Source organism: Cheilinus undulatus, linkage group 7, assembly GCF_018320785.1.
Source record: "Cheilinus undulatus linkage group 7, ASM1832078v1, whole genome shotgun sequence".
NCBI lineage: Eukaryota > Metazoa > Chordata > Actinopteri > Labriformes > Labridae > Cheilinus > Cheilinus undulatus.
In genome coordinates this window covers 42,541,796-42,569,750 of record NC_054871.1, presented here as the reverse complement: position 1 = coordinate 42,569,750, position 27,955 = coordinate 42,541,796, and the positions used below count along the sequence as shown (strand labels likewise).

General features: G+C 38.7%; 1 protein-coding gene across 1 annotated transcript in view; it reads left to right on the top strand.

The window, feature by feature from the left end:
• si:ch211-51h4.2 overlaps window positions 1-27,955 on the top strand; it is a 104,946-nt gene that overhangs the window by 53,476 nt on the left and 23,515 nt on the right. Inside the window, exons 9-11 of the mRNA XM_041790470.1 lie at window positions 10,559-10,658; window positions 13,850-13,908; window positions 15,155-15,219. Coding sequence (XP_041646404.1) covers window positions 10,559-10,658; window positions 13,850-13,908; window positions 15,155-15,219 — 224 coding nt within the window. The remainder of the gene's footprint in view (window positions 1-10,558; window positions 10,659-13,849; window positions 13,909-15,154; window positions 15,220-27,955) is intronic.

Genomic DNA, 27,955 nt, shown 5'->3' with positions numbered 1-27,955 from the left:
TTATTATTAAGTTTAATTTACAAAGGCTACTTTATTTAATCTGGGATAAATATCAAAAGACTTTTTTTTGGTCTTTACCTGTAAAGCAGACATTGCAGGACTATATGTACATCTTATAAACATAACCCATTGTCCTTAGATACCTTTACTGGTCGTTGATTTGCTCTAAATTAAAGTCTTAATTTTCCTTTAAGGTAAGCGGGAGGAGAATGGCTTACATTCATATCTTTATGAATGTTTTTGGCAGCTACTGTAAAAGCCCAACTTCATCTCATGCCCTTATTAACGTACTGTTAGTGCTCCAAACATTTCTATAAGCATATCCCAACTGCTGTTAACAATATTAAGATGTATTTATTAAAACGACTAAACTTTTCAGCTGGAATAAAGTTGTTTTCTGCTTACCTCCTACTAATTCCTTTCACCAGTTCAAGCTTTCAGGCACTCAGTGGCTGCACCAGTCCACCCACCAAGTGATACCACACCGAACCATACTAAATTGTACTCAGTCAAACTGGACCACCTGGCGGAAACTCAGGTTTGATTTAAGTGCAGCTAACAGTCCTGTTGTAAATGCCCTTGTTTACCCAGTCATCATTCTCATGGCTCATAATGTGGACTGTATCGTGAGTCAAGCGTTGGACATCCTCTGATATCCCTTATCCGTATCCCTTATCTGGAAGCCCCATTGAGCCTAGTTATCCAGAACAGGTGTCAGGATTGGTTGAAGCAAACATACAATTGTAACAAAAATACCTTGTTTTGCTATTTTCTTTTTTAGCTTTAAAGTGTTTGGAAATGGCTTATAAGGCATTAATCAGGCTTTCCAAACCTTCTGAAAACAAAATCAATGCTGGCGTCTCTTTGATTGCCTCTCTTCACAGGAGTATAATCCTAAATAAAGCAGTCCATAATTTATTCCAATCTCCAAACACTGGCCTCAGGGAGAAGTTTCTCCTCTGCAGGAAAAAAAAAAAAAGCCAAAAGTTGGATCGGTGCATGCAGCCCCTTTTAAGTCAACTTTATGAAATGTGAATGAGAAACCTTGGCAGTAAACAGCTTGTGAAGTTGACTGATGTTTTGAGCAGGATTTAAATAAGAGTTAGTTTGACGCAGAGTGTGGGACATGTAAGCAGCCCTCAGGGCAGCTTTGTTGATTGGGATTGATTCTGGTGAGATGAAGGCCAATGTAAGCAAAATGATGGCTTTCAGACTGACACATCAGCAGTTTGATATTTTTAGGACAGTTTTAATGATATCATTCACATCTGCAGCCTTGACATACCCAGTACAGTGATAGTCAAGGAAAAGTTAGTTTGGACAGTATGAGTCCATCAGCGCAATTTTGTGCTTAGGTGAGGTGTATGATTTAAAACGTGTCCGTCTAACTTCCTGTTATTTTTGATGTACACGTGTATGTTGGACAGTATATTCATATTTTGATCTCATGTGTTTAGAAATGTTGATAAAGGATTTAACAAAGCTATCAGGGAATGGCTTTGGAATAGACTAGTCAACAATAGATCTTCCAATCCATTTCCTGCCTATTTTTCACCACTACTACTTTCACACTGAGGACTTTTCTGAGTAGAAGGCAGTGAATTAAGATTTCAGTGCCAAGGTTTGTATTAAACTTGATTATCTCTGAGGGGAAGTTTGTTTAACAGTCCACTGTGAACTGAACAGCCAAGAAAAAGCACTGAGTCTCGCACACAATGAGCACTGAAACACACAACCAATGAATGCTGAAATGAGCACATCAAGAGCCAAGAAGTTGTATGATGCTGTTTAGGAGGCCATTGGCACCAGGGACAAACAAGGGGTGTGTCTGAATGTCTCTTTGCTTAGGCAGGTTCCTGACTGAGTGAAATGGCCCGGAAGGTTTTAGTGTCGACCATGATAAGGGCTGTTTGAATTCTGTAACTTTTAGCCCTGAGCGGTACACTTTTCTTGATCACGCTCCTGCTGGAATTCAGACCATTATCACACATCACAGATACTGTGGCTTACGTCGTCCACCCCCGCCCGCATGGATTCAGACAGTCCATGTTTAATATTCAGGATATCTGTGCGTTTAATCAAAAGAATGACAACATTGTGTTCACTTAAGTACCACCTTGAAAAAGTTTCCTCCTTGAATGAAGTGAAAGTCTGGAAAACAACCACAACACTCACATCCTCATCATTCATAATGATGCAGCTCATAGATAAAAGAGCAGCTGGGAGCCTCAGACCATTTTAGCTTCTGGTTATGGCTTAGGAATAGCAATGACAAATATTTACAGACATTATATTCACATCACTTATTATCATTCATTTTATTCATACAGAGGTTAAATTGTTTATAACTTATGCATCTGAGGTGTCAGGCTATTTTTTACAGCTGGAAACAATAAAACTTTAACCACTATGAATTGTTGTGGTGCTTCTTCATTATTTTATAGTTTATTTAATGATAATGATATCTGTCATTTAAATCACTGTGCTCAGTTATGCTTTCAGCACTTAATCATTTTTTGTCAAAGTTCTCGCAAAATAATCTTTGACATAAGATATGATAAAGAAGGAGATTATTTTTAAGGAATATTGTGGATAAAAAATGTCTAAATCTACTGTATGTTTATTTTCAGTATTTCCAGTAAAGCCAGGCCATCACTAACCTGACATGCCAGTTAGACTGTTTAGTAAATCTACTGCATGGATGTATTTCATATTCATCTGGGAAAGCTTTAAAAAAAAATCTCTGAAGGTAATGGGAGGAACGTTACGACTGTCACATTTGTGACGGGCCAATCAGAGTGCTCGTGCGCTCCTCCTGAGCAGACACCGTATTCGTGAAAGGTAGAGCCATTCCATGAATCAGTTTATGCCAAGGCCAGTCAGTAGACCTGCAAGAACATATTCTCTGCCAAGACAAGCTTTCAGTGTGGCTCTCATTTCTTGTTCCAAAGGAAAATGTGGTCCAGTTGTGGTGAAACTACGGCTTCATCTGACTAATAGCTACTGCAGCAACGGCCATTGGATACACTGGCACCACCCACCCTTAACAAACAAAATCACAAACCTGAAGCAGGCAGGGAAAAGAGCGAAAACATCTTTTCTCTCAAAAAAGCTGTAAGTGTTAAGTGTGTTTATTTGTTATTTCATACAGAAAAGTGATCCAAGCTAATTACTGATCTAAAAGGTACCAGTTGCTACCGGCTAGTACAGCTGAACCTCGCCCATAGCCAATGCCTCAATTCTCCTCAAATGAAGCTGATTGGTCTGAAAAGCATGCTGTTTGGCACAAATGGTGTGGGTTGGAGCTTTTCAAGATAGATTTGCCTGATGACAGCAGTGGAGTCTGGCAAAGTCATCTGTTTTGCAACAGCTGATCATGTTAGATACTAAAATTGATTACGTCAACAGCTGATGAATCTGATGCACTGACTACTCCTGTCAGTTGTTCAAATGGAGAGAGAAGTGTGATAATGTTTTTAAAGTAACTGCTGGGCATTTAAAGTTGCAGGGAGGTGGTAATCTGCTCGAGCAGGCAACAAGATAAGTGTCCCACTATTTTTTGGCCAATTGCAGCCCTATTATACAGTATATGCTGCGCGCTGCGAACTCAGCTAGTCTGGACAGTCAGTTGTAGGGTGATTGCAGCAAAACTGGCCAGACTGCTGTCTCACCGTGCTTTTGTCATAATTTAGGATTTTCTCTTACAACAGCATGCACTTCACATTTGTCTGTTTCCAAAATTTGACAAACATCAGCAACTGTCAATAGCCCAAAAGACATTTTTTTTGCCAATGATAGCTGATGACCATTCATAAGGCTACATCAACCAATGTTCCACTGATGCATCGGTGCATCACTTACTCCTCATACTGGCTTCAAATAAAGCATCACCTCCTTTTACCCTCACACCTTTGAAATAAGTTTTTCTTCTTTTTGTCCAATTTTCTCTGTCATTTTATCCAATCAATGCTTCTCCACAGCTCCTTTTTGCCTGACATCTGAGCCAAATAAAATGATAGTGTGAAGCCCAAATTAAGTTGAAAACACTTTGATAATAGCTCGATTCAGCCATCATGAAATTGGCCTGAATGAAGCTTTAGCCATTACATCAACCACACTTATAGATGTGGATGAACACACACACAAAACACACATACACCCACTTTTAAATGAATCTCATGCACCGAGCTGTGGAATTGTGTTTGAAGGTAGATTATTCACGCAGAATCGACTACAATTTCACGGCTTTCTGGAAATAATTAGCGTGACATTTATTCAGGCTTTATAATTGGTTAAGACTCCAGACCCTCACCTCTAATAAAGTTGTCATTGAACCTTTAATGCTGCTGGCTCCCATGACAGCAGGGGGTTATTGCAGCCTGGTGCAGGGTACTCAAATCATTTAGAAGAGGATAATGCAGTTAGGTTTATGGTGCATGTGCCTGTGTGTTTGCGGGTGTGTGGTGAGTAGTTAAGTAAAATGCAGTCCATTCTTTGTCTAAAGCCCTAATGAAACCTGCTGAATGTGAGATGATGGGGCAATTTCTCAATGATTTCTAAAAAGCCCTCCTAGGTGGTTATGTCCTTATTAAAAGCATTAGACAGAAAACAGGACTTTTACTTAAAAGTCATTACAACCAATCATCTTGTCCTCTTCCCCAAGACTCTTCTCTTTTCACTTTTCTTATTCCTCCTCTTCAATTTTGTCCAATTTTGTGTTGTTTCACCATCCTAACTGCCTTCCCCTCATCTTTCTTGTTGATCCTCCCATCTTTGCTCTCTCCCACGTCTTTCTTGCTGTGAATATTCTGCCCTCCTTTCCAGTACCAATCCATCTTTTTAAGCTCCAATACTGATAAAATGCCTGGGATTTGAGCATCTATGGATGTTAATACTGATCAGATCCAATACCAGTGTTGATTACCTATGTTCCTCACTGTGAGGATGAGACTAGTAATCATTAAGGTGTAAGGGAGCATCAGGTTTCCCAACTTTGCAAATCAGCTTTAAACACATGATGAATTTGCTCCAAAATCTGCGTACGACTTGCATTAGCATCACTCATCCTCTGCTGTCACAGCGAACCCTGTTTCAGCTACACTGGATATGCAAAGCAACCAGAGCTGTGCATTCCTTCATTTTATCTTTTTTATGGTGATATTGAGTTGTTGGTGATATGGAGTAGTATATGATATTTCCCACAGCCTAACGATACTATCCAGAGGTCAAGATACAATACATATGATACACATTGATTTGTGTGTCTTAATAAACACCTCCTACACTTAAGTCACTAAAGCTGCTGTTCTTCAATGTAGAGGATAGCTAAAAAGGCATAGTTTCAAGGATCCTACACTGTAAAACACGTAGATTAAGATCCTGAGATCTAAGTAGATTAGAATACTCTATTCATAATCAATAGGCTATTTATAAATGCAAATACAGTAACATTTAACTTTTTAAACTTAAAATGGCCCACTCTGGCCCATCCTTCCTTTTGTTTTGTCATACTTTCAAATAGTATTCTGGTTTCACTTTACTACAAACTACTTGCATTATTAAGAATAACTTTTCTCTTTATTCCACAAAAACCCCCACCATAGCTTACGTGATGAACCAATGGGGATTAAACAGCATTACTCACATTCCTCATGCAGTTGCCTGAAGCCTTCCTTATAGGGGTGCAGTACGACTCATGTCTGTACAAATAAAGCATGAACTGCTTGATTTCTGGGTTCCATTTAGAAGTTGAGGGAAATTTGGACATTACAGTACCATTCTGTCTGGTTGGATGACACTGATAAGCGTGGCGAGCTTGGCTAATGTTGCTAACTGCTAATCAATTTGCCTGGTGTGCTGTATCAAAGAAGACCAGTGTTGCTTTAGTGTTTTACCTTGTTTATTGCACGGCTTGTATGACTCATATCCAGCTCCTGACTTTCTGATGTTTGAAGAAACCAAAAACAATCAAGTATCTTTGCTTTTAGCCCGCTGGCAGTGGATAGACACTATTAATGCTTTCAGACAGACAGGGTTCTGGTTCTGGCTCCGTTGTGGAGTCTCAAAACCTTGGTTCTCTACGGGGAACCAGATAATCACATCAGGTTAAGTGGAACCAAAGTGGGAGGTCATGATAGACGTGTATCCCCATGTCCAGCTCCACTTTTGCCCAAGTCTTTCTTGCTGTCCCAGTATTCTTTCTTGAGTTTTTTAATGAGTTTATGAATTACTTTGTCAGGCGTATGCGTGAACCCAACCTTCACCATTTCTTCCACAAGTTGGGTATATAATTTGCACTTCCTTGTACTCCTCTCAAACTTCACGTGGAATTCTGCCAATGCACAGATCACAACCAAACATTTAGCCTCCTCCGCAGAAAACTTTTTCTACATTTTCCACTTGTCTTCACGGCCTAGAATATGACATGCCCACTGATGTCACGATTCGCAAGGAAGAGCCAACCTTTTTAGATTCCAAACCTTTTTTTTTTTTTTTTTTTTTTTTTTAGGTTTGAACATGATGGCCGATTCAGGATTCAGAACTGGAACCTGCACAGAGCCCTGCCGGTCTAAAAGGCCTACTGTATATGATCCATGTTACTGACATGAGTACCACCTCTAACATCTCTGCTGCCCTCTGTTGGTTTCTAATGTTAACTAACAAAGAAATTCTGTAACATCTGTATCGATACACATATCAGCAAGGAGTGTGTGATGATATATTGCCATATTGATTATTTGAATCAGACCTATTGAGAAGCTCCAGGTATCAGTAGTGAAGCTCATAGCCTTTACATCCATGGACTCAACTGATAAATGTTCACGTATGTTCTTGTAGAGACCAGACAGAGTGCCTTACCTTTAGAAATAATTTACATCCCAAGAAACTGTACTGTAACTACAAGTGTTTTATATCAAAACCCATTTTTTGTTTCATTTTTTCATTTTAATTGCCTTCATTGTTTTTACCAGGCTTTTGGTTGAACAACATCAGATGAGCCACATTGATGTGCACATTGTCACTGATGCAGTGCCTTTAAAACAGTTTTGATTATGATTTACCCTTTTATAGATTTTATAACTCAGTCATGGTCAATATGATTTGGCCTTTTAACAAAAAAATCTCCTTAAAGTTTAAGGGAAGATAGATTTCTACAAAGTAATGTCAGTTCAACAAAAATGTATAGAGAAAGCCACTGTTGAAGGAAACTCATATGAAATCTTGACTAGAATTAGCCAAAAGGCATGTGGAAGACTCCATGGTCCAGTAGAGAAAAGGCCTTTGGTCTGATGAGACCAAAATGCTGCTTTTTGGCTGTTAGACTAGACAGATGTTTCGTCACCATAAACACACCATCCCCACTGTGATGCATGGTGGTGGCAGCATCATGCTGTGGGGATGCTTCTCAGCAGCCAGCCCTGGAAAGCTTGTAAAGGTAGAAGGTACAATAATTGAAATATAGGAAAATTCTGGAGGTCAGTCTTATTCAATTTGCAAGAAACTACAACTTAGGAAGATAATCATTTTTCAGCAAGGTAATACCTAAACATACAGCTAAAAGCTGCACAGAAATGGTTTAGAGCCAACAAGGTGAACGTTCTGGATCTGCTGAGTCAAAGCCACTACCTAAAATCAATAGAGAATTTGTGGCTGGACTTGAAAAGGGCTGTTCTTGCAGATCCCTGTGTAACCTCACAGAGTTTGAGGATGCCTGATTGAGACCTATCCACACAGACAAAGCTGTGACTGCAGCCAAAGATAAATATTTATGCAATAATACATTTTACATTACATGTTTTTTGTTTAATTGACATTACTTTGTAGAAATGTGTTTTCACTTTGAAATTAAATAGTTTCTTTTTTTTAAGTCAAAAAGCCAAATAAAACTGACCATGATTGATCTATAAATTCATTTAAAGGGTAAAACATCCAAGGGGTGAATACTTTTTACAGGCTATGATATCTGATCTATATATTTGAGTCAGAATAAGACTAATGTCTGATACCGAGATCAAATCAGCACATCCGTATCTCCTTTATAGGCTTTTCCTCTCCTAACCTCCATATCTTACCAGTGCTTGTGAAATGGTTTACTGCAGTCTTTATCTCTGGAGCTTTCATATTTCTGTTTGTTCTCTTGAAGAAAGAAAAAAAAAAAACACAACAAAGTGTTTTTCCTTGCACTCAAAGACAAAGGTTGTGCTTCATTTTTTTAGGCATTCTTTTTGGACAAACAGCACTCGAGTGCTTCAGATGATGTTGCTTTTTTTCCAGCTAAATGCACTTCCACTGAACATATTACACAGAAACTTTACCCAAAAAACACTGATCTGCATGGAAAATCTACAAATACTTGAAGTAAATCAAATTGGGAGAAAATATAAACCTTTAATTCTTTCAAAAAACAGTCTTAGAATTTATTTGCTGCAGGAAAAATGAAAAGAAATTATGATTTAATGGATCTGAGTTTTAGTTTATTCACATGCCAGGTAGTGTGATGTGGTTACTTCCCTTTGAATCTGGCCTTGGGAGAGCATCTGAGGCAGTCTCACGTGTTGAAGTGTTTTTCGTTTTTTCTATTTAAAGACAAAAGAAACAGATATGAACAGAGGTCTCCATGTGACAGCCAGTCAGAGCTATTCCAGCCGTTCAGGTACACGTAAAGAAAAATCAGGAACAAAAGTACTGATTCAATGTTCTTTCAGAGCAATTCCACACAGAACAGCAGTTATTGAAGAAGGAACACATCTTGTAATCGATGTGGCTGTCTGACACACATTTTCCTTTATGTGTGCAATATGTCTTTAACACTTGTAGTGTTTTTTCTTTTTTGTTTGTTTTTGTGAAAGGAACCATTATGCCTCTGGTTAGTTGTCACATTTAAGGTAAATCTAGGCTGATGACAACTTACAAAAAGCCTGCACCGCAACTTGCATGTATGACAGGTGTCTTTAGATCTTCAGATGGATGCCTCTGAGAGCATATCTTAATGTTTAGTTATGTTTTTTGTCAGTTTTGCAAAATATTCATTAGAAAGGCATTTGAACAACCGAGCAAGCGATGCCTGCATCGTGAATCCTGTGTTAGCTTCCCTGTTTTTAGCTTACCACACCTTCTAACGTTTTACTTTATACTTTTAAAAATATATCAGGGCATCATCGACACAGATCAATCTGTGGTTGTCAAGCTACACTGGCGGAGTGCAATAGACCTGGATTTGTTGACAAAACAACAACAGCTAGCTAGCTGCCCTAGCTGATGGGTTGCCAAAGTCTGCAGACCCCGCCTAGGGCTGAATGATTTGAGAAAATAATCTAATTATGATTTTTCTCCTCAATACTGCAATTAATAATTAATAAACAAATATTTTTAACTTACTCATCTTATGTCTTTCTCAAGAAACAACAAATCCATCTGAATTACATATTAAGTTAATTCATTGGAAATTCAATAAGAATTTTTGTATTGAAGGGAAAGATGATTTGAAGTAGGTTGATTTTTCGCAAATTATTCTAGAGGAAATTGACACTTTAATGCTTACGTGATGTATAAATCATCATGCAAACACCTTCTCTGCCTCAAAAAATGTATTTAGCTGGAATTTTGAAACAATTTTCCTGCTATTTGAAAATCGCAGGACATATTGCAATTTAATCTATAATTGCCTAGCCCTAGTGATAAAATTGAGGGGCTTCAAAGCAAACAGCTTACATTCACTTTGCAGCAGAAGTTATTTCGTACTTGATAAGTTTTTCTGTTAGTTCAGTTTGCAGTTTAAGGATTTTTTTGCACAGGGAATTAAGATTTTGTGATTTACAAGCTGTTTAAAAAGGTTTAAAAACTAAAGTTTACCATACTTGTTCTTATTTTATCTCAAACCAAACATTATTTTAATTGTATGATTAATCATGATTAATTACAGTGTATTTGAGTGATTAACTTGATTGAGTTTTTTTTTTTTTGTAACAATAACCAGTAATAGTATAAATACACATCATACTGCCAAGCCAGTCTGGCTCAACGTAATGTCAATGGATACATCAGATATAATACCAACCTAATCAATATGACAATGTTTTATCAAACTGATAAAGACAATTTTACTACATAATGTACCAGATTACCAGGTAGGGATGAAAAGGTTATCAGTATTCATGTAATGATAGATGATCAAATTTACCTACAGTATCATACCTTTCATATTTTAATTATCATGAAAACTGTGCTTTAATATCACTGTAAATAATGTCCAGACAGCATGCCTGGTAGGTTTGTTAACCCAGATAAATGAGAAACAAATGTTCACGGGTCCAAAGATGTAAAACATGTCAGGGATGAGGAGACATAACTGTGTCTCCTCTGCTCTGTCGCCTGCGCCATTCACTGTGAGTGCAGAGACACAAGAAGACCTCAGGAGCACTTTACATACTGGAAATTTTAGACGGATTGATTGGCAGCCTAGTTGAAAAACACCCAGGAATGTGGTTTTTATCTTTTCTATTCCTCGTGTTGACATACAATGTGTGTATGTGTATGTGTCTTTCTGTGTGTGTCTCAGGTGGCGGTGACATTTGCAGTGGGGTCAGAAGTCGGCCTTCAGAGCAGCAGTGACTTCAGTCAGATGGGGAAACCTTTCCTAATGGGCACAGTGGCCCTGGGTAAGGAGCAGCTTTGTACTGTCTTTCTTTGTGTCTTCATCTTTTACCCTTTATTACCACCTGATTCTTCAACTTTTTTTAAAGTGTTATCTCTTTCTTCTGGACTATTCTTACTCTTTGGACAAATGATACCGAAAGTGTTTTTTAAATATATTCCATGGTGCAAATGTGGCCTACCAGATTTCGAAAACTTGTTTTTCAGTCTTTTTTTTTTTTTTTTTTTTTTAACTCCTGCGTCCCTTACATTGATGTGTACAGCACACATGTATAAAATGCTGATAGATATGTTTTATTGTGTTATTATACCCATAAGTGTGCACTATCATCTAGATTCTAGCTAAAACTTCATTGCACATACCATGATTTCTAGGATACACACCAACTCAGATCAGGCTAGTAGCCCCACTAGCTTTAACAGCTTTTCTCCCTTATCAGGTCATAAGCATGTACTTAAGGAAAACAGCTGTACACTGACTAATAAATTGACTTTTTGAAGTGCTGGTTTGATTGAGACAACTCCTCAATTCAAAATAAGTCAATCTTCATTTGTATAGCACCAATCCATAACCGAAGTTTCTCAAGACACTTTACAAAGAGGGCAGGTCTAGAATGTACTCCCTGCTGTATTATTATAAAGACCCGGCGCTTATCATCATGAGCTCAGCACAAGGAAAGAGGTGAGAGGTGAGGGAGGACCAAGAATTGAGACGAGGGGGAGGCAGAAATAGGGACAAGAGTGACCAGCAGAGGTGGGCAAACTGTCTCTCTGCAGAATGATCACAGGCTTCTCAGCTATTAACTTTTCCTTGAGCTTAGGGCTCAACCACTGTACCACTAGCTGGCAGGATGGCTAACTCTTCATGGGGAAACAGATGGTAATAGGGCTGCACAGCTGCAGGGAAAATGCATGTTATGGTTTTTGCTGAATGCATTGAAATCCCTATGCATTAAGACAAATGAAACTCCTGTATTCCATTGGTAGACCCCCCAAAATGGCCTATGTCTTCCAAAAAGTTGAGACCTTTAATTCTGGATTTTGAAATGTAGTTGTAGAAAGTTCAGTTGCCAAATGAATATTCAAACTTTATCCATTTGAGAATATGAAGCTAGACTAGTTTATTTCCTCCATAACAATAATTCACTCTCTGTCAACTTAACAGCAGGCAGTATTCTCAGAATCAGGTACAAGAGGGAGGTTTGGTTTAGCTCACTTACAAGAGCAGGAGCAAAGGCAAAGTCCTAATGTATCAGCTGCATCTCCAATAAAAGAAGACGGAAAAAGCTTATGGGGTCTGAAAAGAGACTCTAATTATTGTTAAACCTCAGAGCCATGGGGAGCCATGTGCATTATATTCATGTCATGAAGCAGGGGACCAGCTCTTTAGCCTTGCAAGACTTTGTGAGGTGTAATGGGAGTTTCCTCTCCAGTCCCTGTTCAATTTGTTGACTTGGAAGAAAGCCTTTCAGTGTGGCCCCCAGGGGAGTCTTATGGGGAAGCCCAGGGCATCAGGGACCATTTAAATCAGGCATCCAATTTTAGATACATCTGTCAGCACTTATGTGGATGTTTTAGAAGGCTACTGATACAGACAACCAAAATTACTTTTTCAAAATAACTCACTGAAAGCCAGACTAACAAAATACTTTAAGCTTGGTTGTAGCTCCTCAAAGCAGAACTCACTACAGCTCATTCTGACTGGAGCCTTTTTGATGCAGAGGAGTGGAAAGGGTCCAAAGCAACAAAATCTGTTGTAAATTTTCTTGGAAATGTCTGTTATTGGTAAAGGCAGCAAAACTATGTTTGTACAGTAATTTAAGTCTAACATAATTTTCTTTACTACTATAGATCCAGTATTTAGGTAGATAATGAGTGTCTGATTCCTATAAGGACTACACAGCTTTTACACCAACTAAACTTCTGCAAATGAGTGAATCTTCTGCAGGAGGTGGAGTTTCACACAACAAGAGCTATGGTACAGACCTTGAGACAAAGCTGATGACTGGAGATATTGATGCACAATTCTTAGTGCTATTGGAGCTATTGAAATCCATTTAGGGTGAATTCTTCCAAGAGTATTGTTGGATTCCAATCCTGATTTGTTTTCAATAATTTATTTGATCTACTTTTGTCTTTTACAGATTTAAGTCAAACAATATCGCCTAAAAGCTGTCTTCTTAAGGACTATGAGTAGAACAAATTAAGAATGATTTGATTAGTGTCCCAAATTAATGCATTCCTCTTTTTTAATAAAATTAGTATGAAATATTGAGTGGAGTTTGTCCAAAGGCACGTGCGAGACTCCATGACCATGTAGGAGAAAGTTCTTTGGACTGATGAGACCAAAATGGGGTTTTTTACACCATCAGACACCAAACACTGCACATCATCACAAACACACCATCCCCACAATGAAGCATCATGCTGTAGGGATGCTTCTCAGCAGCCGGCCCTGGAAGGCTTGTGAAGGTAGAGGGTAAAATGAATGTGGCAAAATACAGGAAAACCCGGGAGGACAACCTTATTCAGTCTGCAAGAGAACTACAGCTTGGGAGAAGATTTATTTTCCAGCAAGACTGACCTGAAGCATACAAGGAAAGCTACATAGAAATAGTTTAAAGACGACAAGCTGAATGTTCTGGAGTGGCTGAGTCAAAGCCCAGAACTCAATCCAACAGAGAAATTGTGGCTGGGCTTGTAAAGGCTCTTCACACCTGATTTCTGTGCTACCTGACAGAGCTTGATTAATTAGATAACTCTAATTTGATTTTTTTTTTTTTTTTTTTGGTCAAAAAAAAAAAAAAAGATTATATTGACCATGATTGATTTTTAAAATCAAGTAAAGTGTAAAATATGCAAGGGGGTGAATATTTTTTAGGTACGGTTTCTCAACTTACTGTTGAATATTAGCCTTTATCACAATTCAAACTGATCAACAGCCCTCGTCGTCTTATCTTCTTTATTTGGAAAATTAACAGTGACATTCTGGTAACTGTATTGTGTTTTTCTTTATTATTTTAGTTGTCATTTCAGTGTTTTTGATTGTGCTGGATCCAGTTATTGGAGTGAGAATATCATTGCATATGGGGATTGTTTTACAAAAAGTATTATTTGATGCAGGGAAGAAAGAAATGGCATATTTCTCACCATATGTGGCATTCAACTTTTATGTTGTTTTTTTTTTTATCACCAGGAGGAATCGTCAATGTGATGCCTCTACTCTTCTCACAGATCTCACACAACAAAACACAGGTGAAAAATAGCTGCACACTATACTTGGCATTACCTGTAGATTTGTAGCCATATTCAGAAACAGGATGCGTCACAATGTGTCTGGGTTTTCTTTACGTTATTAGGAAGAGGAGCAGGGAGAGACTATGGTGACCTTTTGGCCAGGTGTCTCACTGTGACTGACCATACTGTGGTTGTACTGAGCTAATAAAGAATGACCCTGCCTGCTGTCTGGGTCATTTTTTATTGGTCAAGTCGAAAATACTGTGAGGGAACAGCCCCCTTCTGGTCTTATTTTTTTGGAAAGGCTCCATCAGAAAATCTTATAAGAAAAACAAGGGTGTGCAAGGTATTGTGCTGAAAAAAACATACCTGGGTGACAAATATAAGAAAATGGTGACAGTATTTTAAAAAAAATTCTGTGTCCCAACGTCAATGATGAAAATCTGTGAAGAAAAATAGAAATTTAAGTTTGTTTTATATTGATTTCAGATGAGCCACAGACTCCTCATCACTGCACATAAACCAAACTTTAGTTTGTTAAATGTAGTGGCAGCTTTAGTGAGATATAAATCTGTTCATAGACAACATAATATATTTGCTTTCTACATTTCTGTTTGATTTGTAATATAACATTTCCGCCAATGCCAGACTTTAAAGCGTTTTTCCAGTATTTGTAGTTTTCTATATGAATTACAGTTTAATCACATTTGATACATGCTTGAAAATATAAGATAAGATGAACTTTTATTGATCCACAGGGAGGAGATTCTGGCATTGCAGCAACACAACAAGAGAGAATGAAAATGCGCTTGCTCATTTAAAGCAAAAAAATACCCCGTATAGATCCTCCTCCTGTCTCTCTGATTGCAAGCCGGCACCTCTGCTGCTACAATTTCACAATACCTTTTTTTATAAGAACAAACTCAGCTTCATGTAAATTACCACCTACATCTGCCTCCACTAAAACACAACAATATGTATCATTATCCCTGACAGGATTTGTATATTTTGAGGTCATTGTCTCCAAAGTGTTTTGAAGACGGATCTTTTGCATTAAACACTGATATTTTGCAGACATCATACTAAGACAAGGTCAGAATCGCAATGTGTGGAGGCTTAAAGCAAGTGAGTCATGGACACTGACATTCTCTTTAGGTGCATGAATGACCAGATGAAGATGTAGGGGCAGAAATGTGAAGTGATTATCTTTAGAATTCAGCTGCAAGGTATTGATGATGTTGTTGTGTATTTTCTTTGTGTCCAGATTCTGTGGTTCAGGAGAGCTGTGCTTGGAGGCCTGACAACCTGCACTATACTCAACATCCTTTGGTAAGCACATCATGTTTCCAATTCTCTGCTCTTTAACTCCTTTACTGGTCAAAACAATTCAATCTTAAAGCCTGATATCATATCACAAGTTTTCCTGAACTGGACTAGACATAATACTCTCATAAAGCCCTCTATCCTTGGAGCTTTATTTTATTGCAAAGAGCGTTCAAGCCTTATTAGATAATAAAGTAACTTCTCAAGAAAAAGCGGGAAAAACATTTAATGGAGAAACAAATATAAAGTAATCTGAGAGGAAGGATCTGATTGCTACAGTTATAGATATAATGCAAACATAAGAAATGGATCTGGGCATAAAGCAATGATGGATTTCGCCAGAGACAATCAGTTATTTTTTATATATCACTATACGATAGGAAAGCTATCTCAGGACACTTTACCATGGAGACAAGAGCTTAGACAGAGAGGAAAGAGTATCATTAGTTTATATACCTTTTCAAGTGTCAGGTTGGATAAAGAATGAGGGGGAAATATCACAGTTGAATTTGGCATTAAAGGTCACTGTGACCTCATTTCTGCCTGCTTCTTTTTAATATGAAATTTCAGCCTCAGTCGTCGTCTTTTTCTCTAGCTGTGTATAAACTCTGTCTTTAGTTATGATGGCCAAAGTTGTAATGTTGTTTGATTGTACCACAGAGACACAAGGTTGATATTAACTAGTATGAAAATATTTTTAAAAGCAAGAAGCAAGATCCCCAGCTTGCTTCTCCTTCTCCAGAGAGAAAAAGCACTGTTTTTAATGTCTGCTTTCTTTTGGTGTTAAGTTGCACCACATTTACTGCCTGTAGCAGTTAGCACTGGCCTAGGGCTGGGCGATTATGGCAAAAATCAAAATCATGGTTAATTGAACTATCTACCTTGATTACAATCAATGAAAGATTTTTTCACCCCTAACCTCCAACTCGGTTTGTTCTGTCAACATTTGTGTAATTTCAAAACAAAAAACTGAAAGGAATATACACAGATCAATAATTTATGGTTATTTATTGAAACAATAATCAAAACACATCAGCTGAAATGATTTTTTTTTTTTTGTAAAAAGTCAAATTTTCCAAGAAAGGTAGAAAATAAACAACTTGTTTTTTCTTTCTAACAAAGTCAATTATTACCTCCGCCAAGGAGGTTATGTGATCGACTGGGTTTGTTAGTTAGTTTGTTTGTTTGTATGTTTGTTTGTTAGCAACATAACTCAAAAAGTCATCGGCGAATTTTCATGAAATTTTCAGGAAATGTCAAAAACGGCTAAAGGAAGAACTGATTTGATTTTGGGACTGATCCGGATCACTGTCTGGTTCCAGGAATTTTTGAAAGGATTCTGTACTATTGGGAGATAGGGCTAATGGCAGAGGTCTGCACTGTTACCACTTTACACCAGGAGATGGCAGACATGAGTAACTTCAATCCCAGTAGCATTTGTTGGTGTGTTACAATTCAAAGTTTTGGAGTTTATAGAGTTTCAAAGACACACGCCCAGTCGAGGAGATGAGGCGGAGTGTAACAGAGAGAAAGACAGCAAATTGTATCAAGAATACTCACAGTGCTGGGAGGAATAGAGGAATATTCACCCTCTGCCATGACTTTCAGTCGTCTGGTGAGACCATGGGTGCTTCCGCCATGACAGTCCACACGTAGTGAAGCCAATGCTTTACCTCACTGTGTCTCCACCACACCAGGGAGGGAGTAATTGGCAAATTAGATTTTGGGAGTGATCCGGATCACCGTCTGGATCCAGGAATGCTTTTCAAGGATTCTTCACCATTGGTAGATAGGGCTAATGGCGGAGGTCTGCGCTCTCTGAATGCTTTTCTAGTTTTAATGTTGTAGAAAAAGTAGAAAATAACTTTGTCCATCAGCTTCATGTTCCATCACCATCAGCTTCATGTTCGACTTTTAGCAGACTGGATGGGATGGTGTCAGGTGACTAGTACTTGTTCTCTTAGGTTTCCAGTATGCCACTTGCCCTGCGACTCCTGGCCGCCTCTCATGTGACCACACAGCATGTAGTTTATTTTTAAGGGGGTGATGCATTAGTAGAGAGTGGAACAGAACTGAAATAATTGACACGGCAGGTTTATGTCGGTTAAAGGCTCTAAATGTCAGTTTTTATTATTTTTCGATTAATTGTCCAGCTCTGTGCTGGCCTTTGTGGATTAGGACCTTTTTGGCTGATTTGCATGCCAGAGATTTTGGGCAGGGTTGCTGTCTGCTCAGCTGAGCAGTTTGCGTACATTTTGTTTGCAGTTTATGCAAATTTCCCCTAAGCATATGTTCTGTGATTAAGAAGCCATCTTTTTTGCCATTTTTACAGCTAAAAGCCATGCAAAAGCCTTCAGTTAATCTGCCTCTGAGTCTGTTATTTTTGTTTTTTTTTTTTTTCTGGTTTGTAATCTAATGACAAAAACGTCACATGCTAAAACCTTGCACACTGAGTCCAACACACTTATTTTTGTATTCATTGATAAAATTCGTAGAACATTGGGAACGGTTTCGTGCTGCAAAGAGAAAAAAGCAGTGAGGATGATTCTGTGACTCTTTCACTCCTTTACGAAACACACTGGGTCCATCCACCCTGACAGAGAGCTTCATATGCGAGTTTGTGCATATATCTGCTGTTCAGAGTTGGAGAGGTGGAGTGCAACTTTTTAATTCAGCTCCTTTGTTGCATGGTTGTGAGTAGGGCTGGGCAATTCATCCCAAATTAGATTAAATCACTATATGGCCCGCTGCAATTTTCAAATCGCAGAAGGTGCAATATTTCTTTAACTTGAAATGTGTCAAAATATCAATTTAAAAAATAAGTTTTTTGCAGCAGCAGAGATTTTATGCACATTATGAAAACATTCAAGTGTCATGTTTTTTTTTTACAGTGGTTTACAAAAATCCTCCTTTTTGTGTTTTATGTATGTTTTTCTTAATCAAAATGGGTGACATAAAAATGATAATGCCCTGAGCTGGTAGCCAGCCTCACATCCTCCACCCCAGCCACCTCCTTTATAGGTTAAAGCTTGTTGCACCCACATATTCAGATTCATGCTACAATGGATTAATTGCTTCAGAAATAATTCCATTGTTTTCAATTCACATGGTCTTATTTATGGAATTATTTAGTGTTTGAAATTGTTGAAAAGTACATAAGATTAATCCAAGAATAATCACATATTAAATCACAATATTTGGGAAAAAAATCGCAATTAGATTATTTTTGCAAATTTTTCAGCCCTAGTTGTGAGTACAACTTTTAACCTTTATACCTTATTTTTTCTATGGCTGATATCCACATACACATAGCAAATCATGGTGTTTCAAGTGAAGTTTCATTGCAAGGTAGAGAGAGAGTGAGCTGGGAGCAGCAGGTGCTTTTCTGAATAATCTATCACCCATTTAAAAGATTTAGATGGATGCAAAAATATAAAAGGATATTGACAGTTTTTAAGTTTTAAAGGCCTTAAGTCTGTGTTTATACTGTTCATGGACCAAACCTGCAGTGTCGTTCTAATATAAGGGCTGCTTTTGTTTTTATCCATTTTGAAAAATCATACCATGATTTAGAAAGCTGAGGCAATTCTGCCCCCCCCCCCCCAACAAAAAAAGCAGAAACTTTTCCACAAAATACAATTTACCAGTTTTTCTGAATCTACACTGCCATGTCAGTCTATTTCCACAGTAGAGCATCGGGTGTATTGCCTCGCAGGGGAGTGCACCACAGGACATTGGGTTATTTCTGTGAACAAATGCCACATCCTCTCCACAGGCAGTGAGTCTGGGATCCTGGAGTCAGGAGATTTTAGGGGGGCTGGCTTTGTTTCAGGCACAGTAGTCACTCTGTTTAAGATGAAGTTGTGTTGAGACTGCAGTTTCAGCCTCACACAGAGAAGATCTGCTATGTTTTGAATGGTGGTTAATGGCAGTTAGGCTTTGATGTTTCTATGAGGTAGAGTCCTGCAATTTTTGTTAAACATTGTGGTATTTTATTGCAATAGGATTGAGTAAGACATATCTATATGACATGTTTATATGAGGGGTATTTGATGTGAAATTATAATTCAACCAAGGCTGGGAAATTCCAAAAATGCATCTCTTTTAAACCAACGTTTTACAGGCCAGGTAGACTTGAGCATTGTAGTCAGAGGATAGTATTTGAACATACTGCTGGACCATCTGGGAGAAGGTCAACACTTACCAGAGAGGTAGGACCCTCTGAGACCTTCAGCAGATGTTTGAAAAGAGTGGACACTTACAGCAGCAGCCAGTTTTGTAGAGGAAATCTGTTCCAGAGAGAAAGGAGGCCATCTGGCATAACAACCATTGACAGAGGGCTGCAGATGCAGCACACAGCCTCGACCGTCCACAATCTCTCCAAACCTATTCAGCAGCTGAAGAGTGTATAGAAAGGTGCACTTGGAGGAAACATTTAACCTGCTATTTCCAGCACTTGACGAAGAAACAAGCCTCAGGATGATGCACATTGTAGTCAGATTGCACTTGAAACTCATCCTAAATAAGTTTGCGGTTTGGAACAGTTACTGAATGCCTTAGCTGTCGAAGGCTACCACAAAAAAGGATGATTCTCTTCTTTAGATGGAGCTTTTGCAGATATCTGTGTGGTCATAAGGAGCCTTGTTTCCATTAGATAAGCTTGCATTGTTCTTCATAAGGCTGACTTGTAATAAAGTGAAGGAAACTATAACTGGAGACACTGTATTTATCTATTGTAAACACACCCACCCACACTTATCTGCCCACCATATTAGAAAAAAAGACAAGAATAATAGATCTGAGGGTGTTTGTTTCCATCAGTCTTAAAGAGAGTTTTTAATGAAAGAGAAGTGAAGGACAAACTTTAAAGTATAAAGAGGAGTTGTTTTCAGCTTATAATTACAGATAAATAAACCTTTTGTTGCTTGGGAGAACCTTTGTTAAGTCTAAGAAACTTATTAATGCAATATCACGCAGGAACAAGGTGAGGGCTTGAGACCGACGTCTATTAAGAGCCTAACCACTCTGAATGGGGAGTTTTATTGACATCACCGGTTACCAGACAGACAAGGTTCCAAGAAATCATGCAGTCTAGTTTTGCTGTGGTGAGTGATGGATGTATTGTGTTGAAAAAGTTAATTTTTATTCACATTGATCTACAGTCAGTACTTCATCATGACATGTCCCATCTAGGATCTCCAGAGCTCAGCCAGAGTGACCATCACTTGTAGACTTGGCGGTGATGGGGAGGTGGAGAGTCGCTCGGAACCACGCCATGAATGAGGAGAAGGCTTGATTTGAAAAGGGGCAGCGTGGAGAATATGGTCTTCCTGGCTGAACTTTCGCTAAGCTTATCGGTCGTTTCCACTAAGCGGTCCAGCTTAGTTCTGTACAGAGTGGCACGCATTTTTTTGCGTTTCCATAGAGCAAAAGTTGGAAAAAACCCGTACAGTCCCACTTCTCGGCACACTTCCGTAAGGGTACCGATCTTACCTATCCATCCCAAAAAGGTGGAGCTACACACACAACAATAGGGGGTTGCATTGACATCACGTCAGCACGCGACTCAGCTGCTCGGCTCCGGGCTGCAAATCACAGAAGTCTGCTCCGTGACGAGCAGGCAAAAATGGGAGGTAAACAGATTAAAATCTGCATTAATCCAGGATATTTAGACTCGACAGAGATCCAAAATGTTTCCTAGTCTGTGGATATTGATATCTGACCACAAATCAAGTTTCCTGATGTTTATATGGATCTGATTTTAAGAACACAAAGCAGAGCCTGAAGGCACACAGCCTGGTCTATCTGTAATGGATGTGAAACTAAATTAATGCTGAAGTTTTGTGAATAAGAAGCAATAGATCAGTTGATTCTGTACTGTAACTAGTTATCCATCTACTTCTTACTTTTGGTAACTTCTAAAAACATCGCTCTGTGGTTGTTGAACATGTTGACAGAACTTCAGGCTGCAGCCCATTTTAAAACGAGATCAGTGCACCCAGGATTTCTGACCTAATCTAGTCAGAACTTTTACTTTATTTATAATGTGTCAGGTTCTCACAGTACAGCTCTAAACTTTCAGATTTTGTTGTATAAACTGTTCTGGACTAGATGTATTTGCATATTAATGTACCGTTGAAACTCCAAACGTCTCTGTACACGTATTCCATCAGCTGAGGATTTGTACTGACCATGGTTAACATAATCAAGATGTAGTTATTTTTTTAAAAAGCACTTTCAGCTGAAATAAAGCTGTTTAATGCTTATTCCCTAGTTATTTCTGTCACTCATCCTTTCTATAACTCTGTGGCTGGACCAGCAGACTCGTGCTGACTGTGACTTCACATGCATGCCTTTACAGCCCACCCACCAAGTGAGGGTACGGGTGTCTGTGGAAACGCAAACTATTTTGGTGTTTAGCGTACCAAACCATACTCAATCAAACCGGACCCCTTGATGGGAACACGGTTTTAATGTGATGCATCGATATCAGATATAAATCTCATCAAAACTAGCACAATACTGCTGACAGTCATGATAGAAAGTAATGTGGTATTAAAAAGTGTCTGTTCTCTGGGAAATGGCATTCAAACCTGCAGAACTTGTAGTGAGGTGCCACCACAGCATGTTGCCAACTTTTTATTTTTTCCTGATTCATCTGTAAGCCTGTAGATCTCTTCTCTGCATATTTGCTTGATTTAATAATTCACAGTTTTTATTCATCTCCTATGTGGTTTCCAACTTTACCTCAGAGTGATACTAAATCATTTTACTATTCCCATAAAACCCTTTATAAAGAGAATATTTTGATGCTTACAGTTATCTTTAATCATAACTTTCCTTGCTCAGTTCCTTAGGCTAATTTCTGTCCTCCATTCTTCTTTCTGTTAAATCTTTCAAATGTATCATCACATTTTCTGTAACAGCGTTTAATCTGAATCTGCTGCCCTGACACTTAAACTGCATACCCTACTTACTGTATCAGCCCAGACCAGGGCTCAAAAACACTAACAGCTTTCATGCAGAAAAACACTGCAGTATGAGTTCAAATGCCAAGACCTATCTAAATTCATGCTTTGCACCTGCACCAATCAAATTTTTAAACAACAGTAGACTTTTGGATTATTGCCTGAATTTTAAAATAGCAGGGAAGCACATTAGGAACCACAGAAAATCCTCTGCTGCAGTGCCGCATGAGATAGTCTTTGCACACCCATGACAAATTTCACCCAGCTATACCCAACAATTGGCTTTCTCTGACCTTTGGTGTACTTTACTGATCAGCTTCTGGCAAAACAACTTACAGCAGCTCCACACAATAAGTCTCTCTCCTCTGGGATGCTTCTCTGAGATTTATGAGCTTCAGGCTGCATTTTTTTCCTTTTGTGTCCAACCTACACACCAGATTGTGAAAGCAGTGTTCCGTGGCAAAGCAGTGCTCTATAATGGCAGGTTTTTCACAGGGGAGCTCCATTTATCGATTCATGATAACATTTCAGAACGATTTCAACTCTCTGTAAACAGGCTTTACTTTCTCTCAACACATACACAGAGCCCTTTGGACAACACATGCACAGCAAAAAACACAAACTTTCCTTTTACTTTTAGCTCAGTAAATGCATGGTTAGATGTGTCTTCAGCTAAGAGTTCTGTTTCGCTCGAGGTTTGCCCTCTGAGAGTGCTTTTTGTGTTTGACTCTTCATGGGTGACAAAAGCAAGGTGGATAGAAGGTGGTGTGCTCTCACTACTGCATCCCCTTTCACCCAGTCACTTAAGACCCTCTTTGCACTCAACATTTTTGTTGGAACTGAGTTCTTCCAGTTTAAGAGGTATCATCAGTCCCACTGTAGATCCTGACAACATGGGATTCAGTTTCTATTTTGATTTTATCTATTTCTTTTTCCCTTAAACATTGCCATCAGCCATGATCGATAGGAACAGTAAGCACACAGTGCTTTTACTTTTCTGCAGCTCAATTTAGAAGAAAAACTGGCTTGGTTTTTACTTTTCATGATTAATATACAAAAGTCAGTCTGATATGCTTGTACTAATTCACCCTTTCACTATAGCACATAGCAACCTTCCTCTGACCATGCAGAGTCTATCACCTTCCTTTATAGTGCATTTAGTGGAAGCAGCGTCATGAATAATATTGACTGGATGTTTAAGGTTGGTGCCTTTTGCAGCACATTAGTATTGGTATATTATGTAGAAATCTCTGTTTTTCAGTTTCTGTGAAGAAACTGTACATGCACGTCTGGTTTTCCAGCATGGAAGGTGCTCTTATTTCCTTTCGTTGTACATTTGTTGTTTGAATATCTTACAACCATATGTAATACTTTCTTAGTTGCAGGGTTTGCAATCTTTGATTCATCTTTTTTTTTAAGACAAGTTGTGTTTTTAGTCAGACTACCCAACCCCTGTAAACCAAGGCATGCCTCAAGGTTCTGTCCTTGAACTGCTTCTCTTCATCGTCTCAGCTCATCTGCTCCCTCTTGGTCACATCGTCCACAAACATGGTCTCAGTTTTTAACTCCTACACCGGTAGCACTCAGCTTTATCTACATGTCACACCATCTGCTCAGTGGATCACTCACTGGTCAAGTGCAAGAAATTAAAACCTGCATGTCAACCAACAAACTCAAACTGAACAGCAACAAAACATACGACACAAACAAAAAATTGTCCTTAATGTCAACAGTAGTCCCATCTACCTGTCATCCGAGGTCCGAAACATGGGCGTCATTCTGGACTCCACCCTGTCCTTCCAGTACCACATCAAATCTGTGACCAAAACTACCTTTTTCCACCTCAAGATCATCTCCAAACCAAAACCATTACTGACAGACTTGGTTGCAGAAACCCTCATCCATGCATTCATCACCCCCCATCTAGATTACTGTAACAGAGTCCTGTCTGGGGTACCTAAACAAAGCCCTGGATAGGCTCCAGTACATCCAGAACTTCACCTCCTGGGTTCTCGCCCACTAGGCCCCTGGCAGCACATCACCCCTACCCTCATACACCTCCACTGGCTCCCAGTTGAATTCCAACTTAAATACAAAATCCTCTTCCTCACTTACAAACCCCTTCATGCCTCTCAGTACCTCTCTGACCTTCTTCAGCAATACATGTCGACCTGGAACCGGTCCTCAGACACTGGCCTTCTCACTGTTCCTACCTCCAAACTCCATACCTATGGTGACAGAGCCTTCAGGACTACAGTGTTCATCCTCTGGAAAATCTTACCTGAAAACATCCACAATGCTCCATCTTTGGACATTTTTTTTCAAACTCAGCCTCAGCCTACAGCCTTTACAGCCTGAAGCTCCCCTCCTTCATACTTTTTGGGGTTTGTCTTGTCATCTGTATTTCCATAAAGCAACCTTGGCTTCCATGAAAGGAGCTATACAGATCCAAGCAATTATATGTTGAATTTCAGAGCGAGTCCTTGTTTAGTCTTTTTTTAAGATAAAGAAACCTTCAGGTATCCAAAGAGCACCTTAGATTGGTTCTCCTTTGAACTTAACTTTCATTAGTCTTTCGAAATGCATCACCAGAATTATTTCTGTCCTTCCTTATCTCTCTGGACTTCCTGGTACACCTGAAAGAACAGATTGTTTCAGCTTTGATCAATCCAGCCGTCTAGACAGGCAGCATGCCCACTTATCTCTAAGCTGTGCTATCAGACCACGCATGAGACTAAGAGTATATTTTTATGGTCGATGTCTACATTCCATCGTTTTAGATGCGTGCTGTGATCGTATGCCGAGCTCTGAGCACTTTTATATGACCTTCCCTTTATGCTGTATCTGAACACATGGAAACATACAGAGCAGCACTCCTACTGTCTAGACAGCATGTAAGAACACAAACTTAAAGTGTGTAATTATTCCCTTTCAGGTGAATCATTTCATTTTAAAAAATCAAAGAGAAATGAGTAAATTGAAGCTCCAAACTTTAAAGACAAGATCAAGGTTTATTAAGATTAAATGTGTGCAAAACCTTTCCAGCATTGATTTGAAAACTCTCACATCTTTTCACTGACTCCCCTTTTGTGGAGATAACAAACATTTCACATTACCTGAGTGTAAAAATATGGCTGTATAACACCTCCAGAGTTTATGTAATGCATTTAAATTGGCATTATTTGTTCTTCAAAAGGCTTGAAGTCTGGCACAGTTTGTCTCTATAAGTTGACTGAAATCATCACAGCTTACACCACACAGATGCAAATCCTCTTTCCTCGCCTTCCTTTCTCTAAACTCTCTCTCTCTTATCACACTTTTTCTTTTTGGGGTCCTGTTCCTGCTTGACGTCCTGGTAAGCAATTTCCTCTGCCTCAATTTTTTAGACCATAATTTTGATTGATAATTATCGTCGGGGACATAATTCTGTTGAGCCACCCAGCAGAGTGAAAGACTAGTAGAATAAAATAGAAATGGTCTGTTGTTGGGTGCATTCGAGCGTAACCACAACAAATGAATGGATAAATCTCTCAGAGCTGCACTCTGCACTGCCGATTCAGAGACCAGTGCCGCAGAGAGAGGAGAAAACGTACTTCTCTCTCCCTGCAGTCTAACTTTATGGCCTTTGGTTTCAAACAAAGAACTTATGATTCATCCTCTGTTCCCCCATCTCCTGCTTTGTTTTTAGAAAAACCTTCAAAGACTAGCTGTTTCCTGAAGGATTATCAGGCCGATTTCCTCCAGATTTAAACACAATCCGAGGGGAAATCCCTGCTGGAGGCCTGGCTGGCACCGCTGGTCAGGCAAGATAGTCTCTTATAATAAACATATCTGAGTTGCTTACAATTGCACATCTTACACAGCCTTTGACTTCAATATCCCAGTGTGAGATGCTCCATCCTTTGGGTAAACAAGTGTTTACCTCCTCAAACGAGACAGAAAAATAACAAGTGAAATCTACCAGTGTGTATGTGAATCAGTCGTAATTCACGATAGTGTCGCTTAGGAAGTAGAACCAACGTCCAACTGAGGGGCCATCGACACGGAGATGAGTTTAGGGGTATCAGCAAAAGTTTTTGATTGTATCTGCATTTCATCCACAAAGAAACAGTGTTATGGTAGCCCGTGCTTTGTCTCTGTGTGAACAACCAAATGCATCTTTCCTGAAACGATTACGTCATAACCCACATCACCTGCATGCATAAGCCCAGCCATCATGAACACATAATTGTATTCAAGTCACTACAACAACCATGAGCAACCAATAGTCATGGAGAACAGCATTATGCCACATGGTCTTAGATCCACTGCAGAGTGTAACCAGAACAGCAGCCAGGGGAATGTTTTGCTTGCTCCATAATCCCCTTCTCTGTTTCTGGTGTGGCAGCCTTACAGCAGGACTTACATGCCTGGCATATATACTCCAGTGTTTTCAGTCGGTTCATACTTACATGGACATATCTTTAAACAATGTCATGTTTACAGAAAACTTTTTTAAAATGATACAGAAATATATCATTTTCTTCTCCATGTTGACCAGAATTAATTTTGACTAAAACTATGACTAAAAAGGTTCGTCGCCAGCCTTTTTTCCATGGCAAGAACTACTCTAAGACTAAAAAATATAGATCTGTGATGACTAAAACAGACTAAAAGTCAGTTTAGTTTTTTTATGGAATAAAACTAGACTAGAGTGTTTTCAGTTGTCGTCGACTAAAACTAGACTAAAACTAAAAAGCGTAGAAATAACTAAAATGTGACTAATACTGAAAGACACTTTATTTAAAGACTAAGACTAAAATTTAAAATAGCTGCCAAAATTAACACTGATTTGGACAAGGTCTGAATCATTAAGAGTTCAAAATCTGCTCCAAAAAAAACCCCCTTATTTTCCAAATGACAGTGATCACAATGTCAGGAGATATGAATAACTGCTTTGGTAAGTAACTTGACAGCAGTTAAGTCATGTTTGAAACTTAAAATGTACCGCGTATTCAGAGAGTATTCAGACATCCTTCACTTTTTTTGTTTTATTTTGTTATATTTGTTTTGTTATGCAGCCTGATGCTAGAGCCATTCAAATTCCTTTTTCAATTGTACTCTTACCTTTTAGTATTTGCAGGACAGATTTTGTCATCACTGACATAAATCATAGTATGAAATAAAACTCAAATATTCTTATTTTGCTTTTCATGTGCATTAACCAGCCATATTTACATGTATTTCTATTCAAACATTTTAAATGTGCATTTAGAAGAATTTCAGCACAAAATAGGGGTAAATGATATTGGATTTTTGCTGACATTCGATATGCCAATATTTACAGATTAGTTTTAGCCAGTGTTTAAATGTACTTCAGACCTTAAACCAATCCTTAAAACACACAATGTAAAGTTTGATGATAAACAATTTAACACAGTCAGGTTTTTTTTACACACTTTAAATGTAAGGAATGATGATGAGTAAAGAAAAAGACTTAAGCTGACGTAGGTCTGTTGGTCCAAACTCCACTGACTTTTTTGTTTGTATGGCCGATATTTACCGCTGATATAGGCCAATTTTACAGCCAAAATATCAGCAAAAATGTTCACATCTGCCAATTAGAGATGTTCCAATACATTTCTTCCTTTCAGATACAGATTCTGATACCAGGGCGTTGGGTATAGGCTGATGCCAGGTACCGATCCGATACTGGTGTAAACTCTCTGTGGAAAATTAGTACAGTATTTTAGCCTTACAGTGAAATCAGAACATGCCTCAACAAATAGAATCAA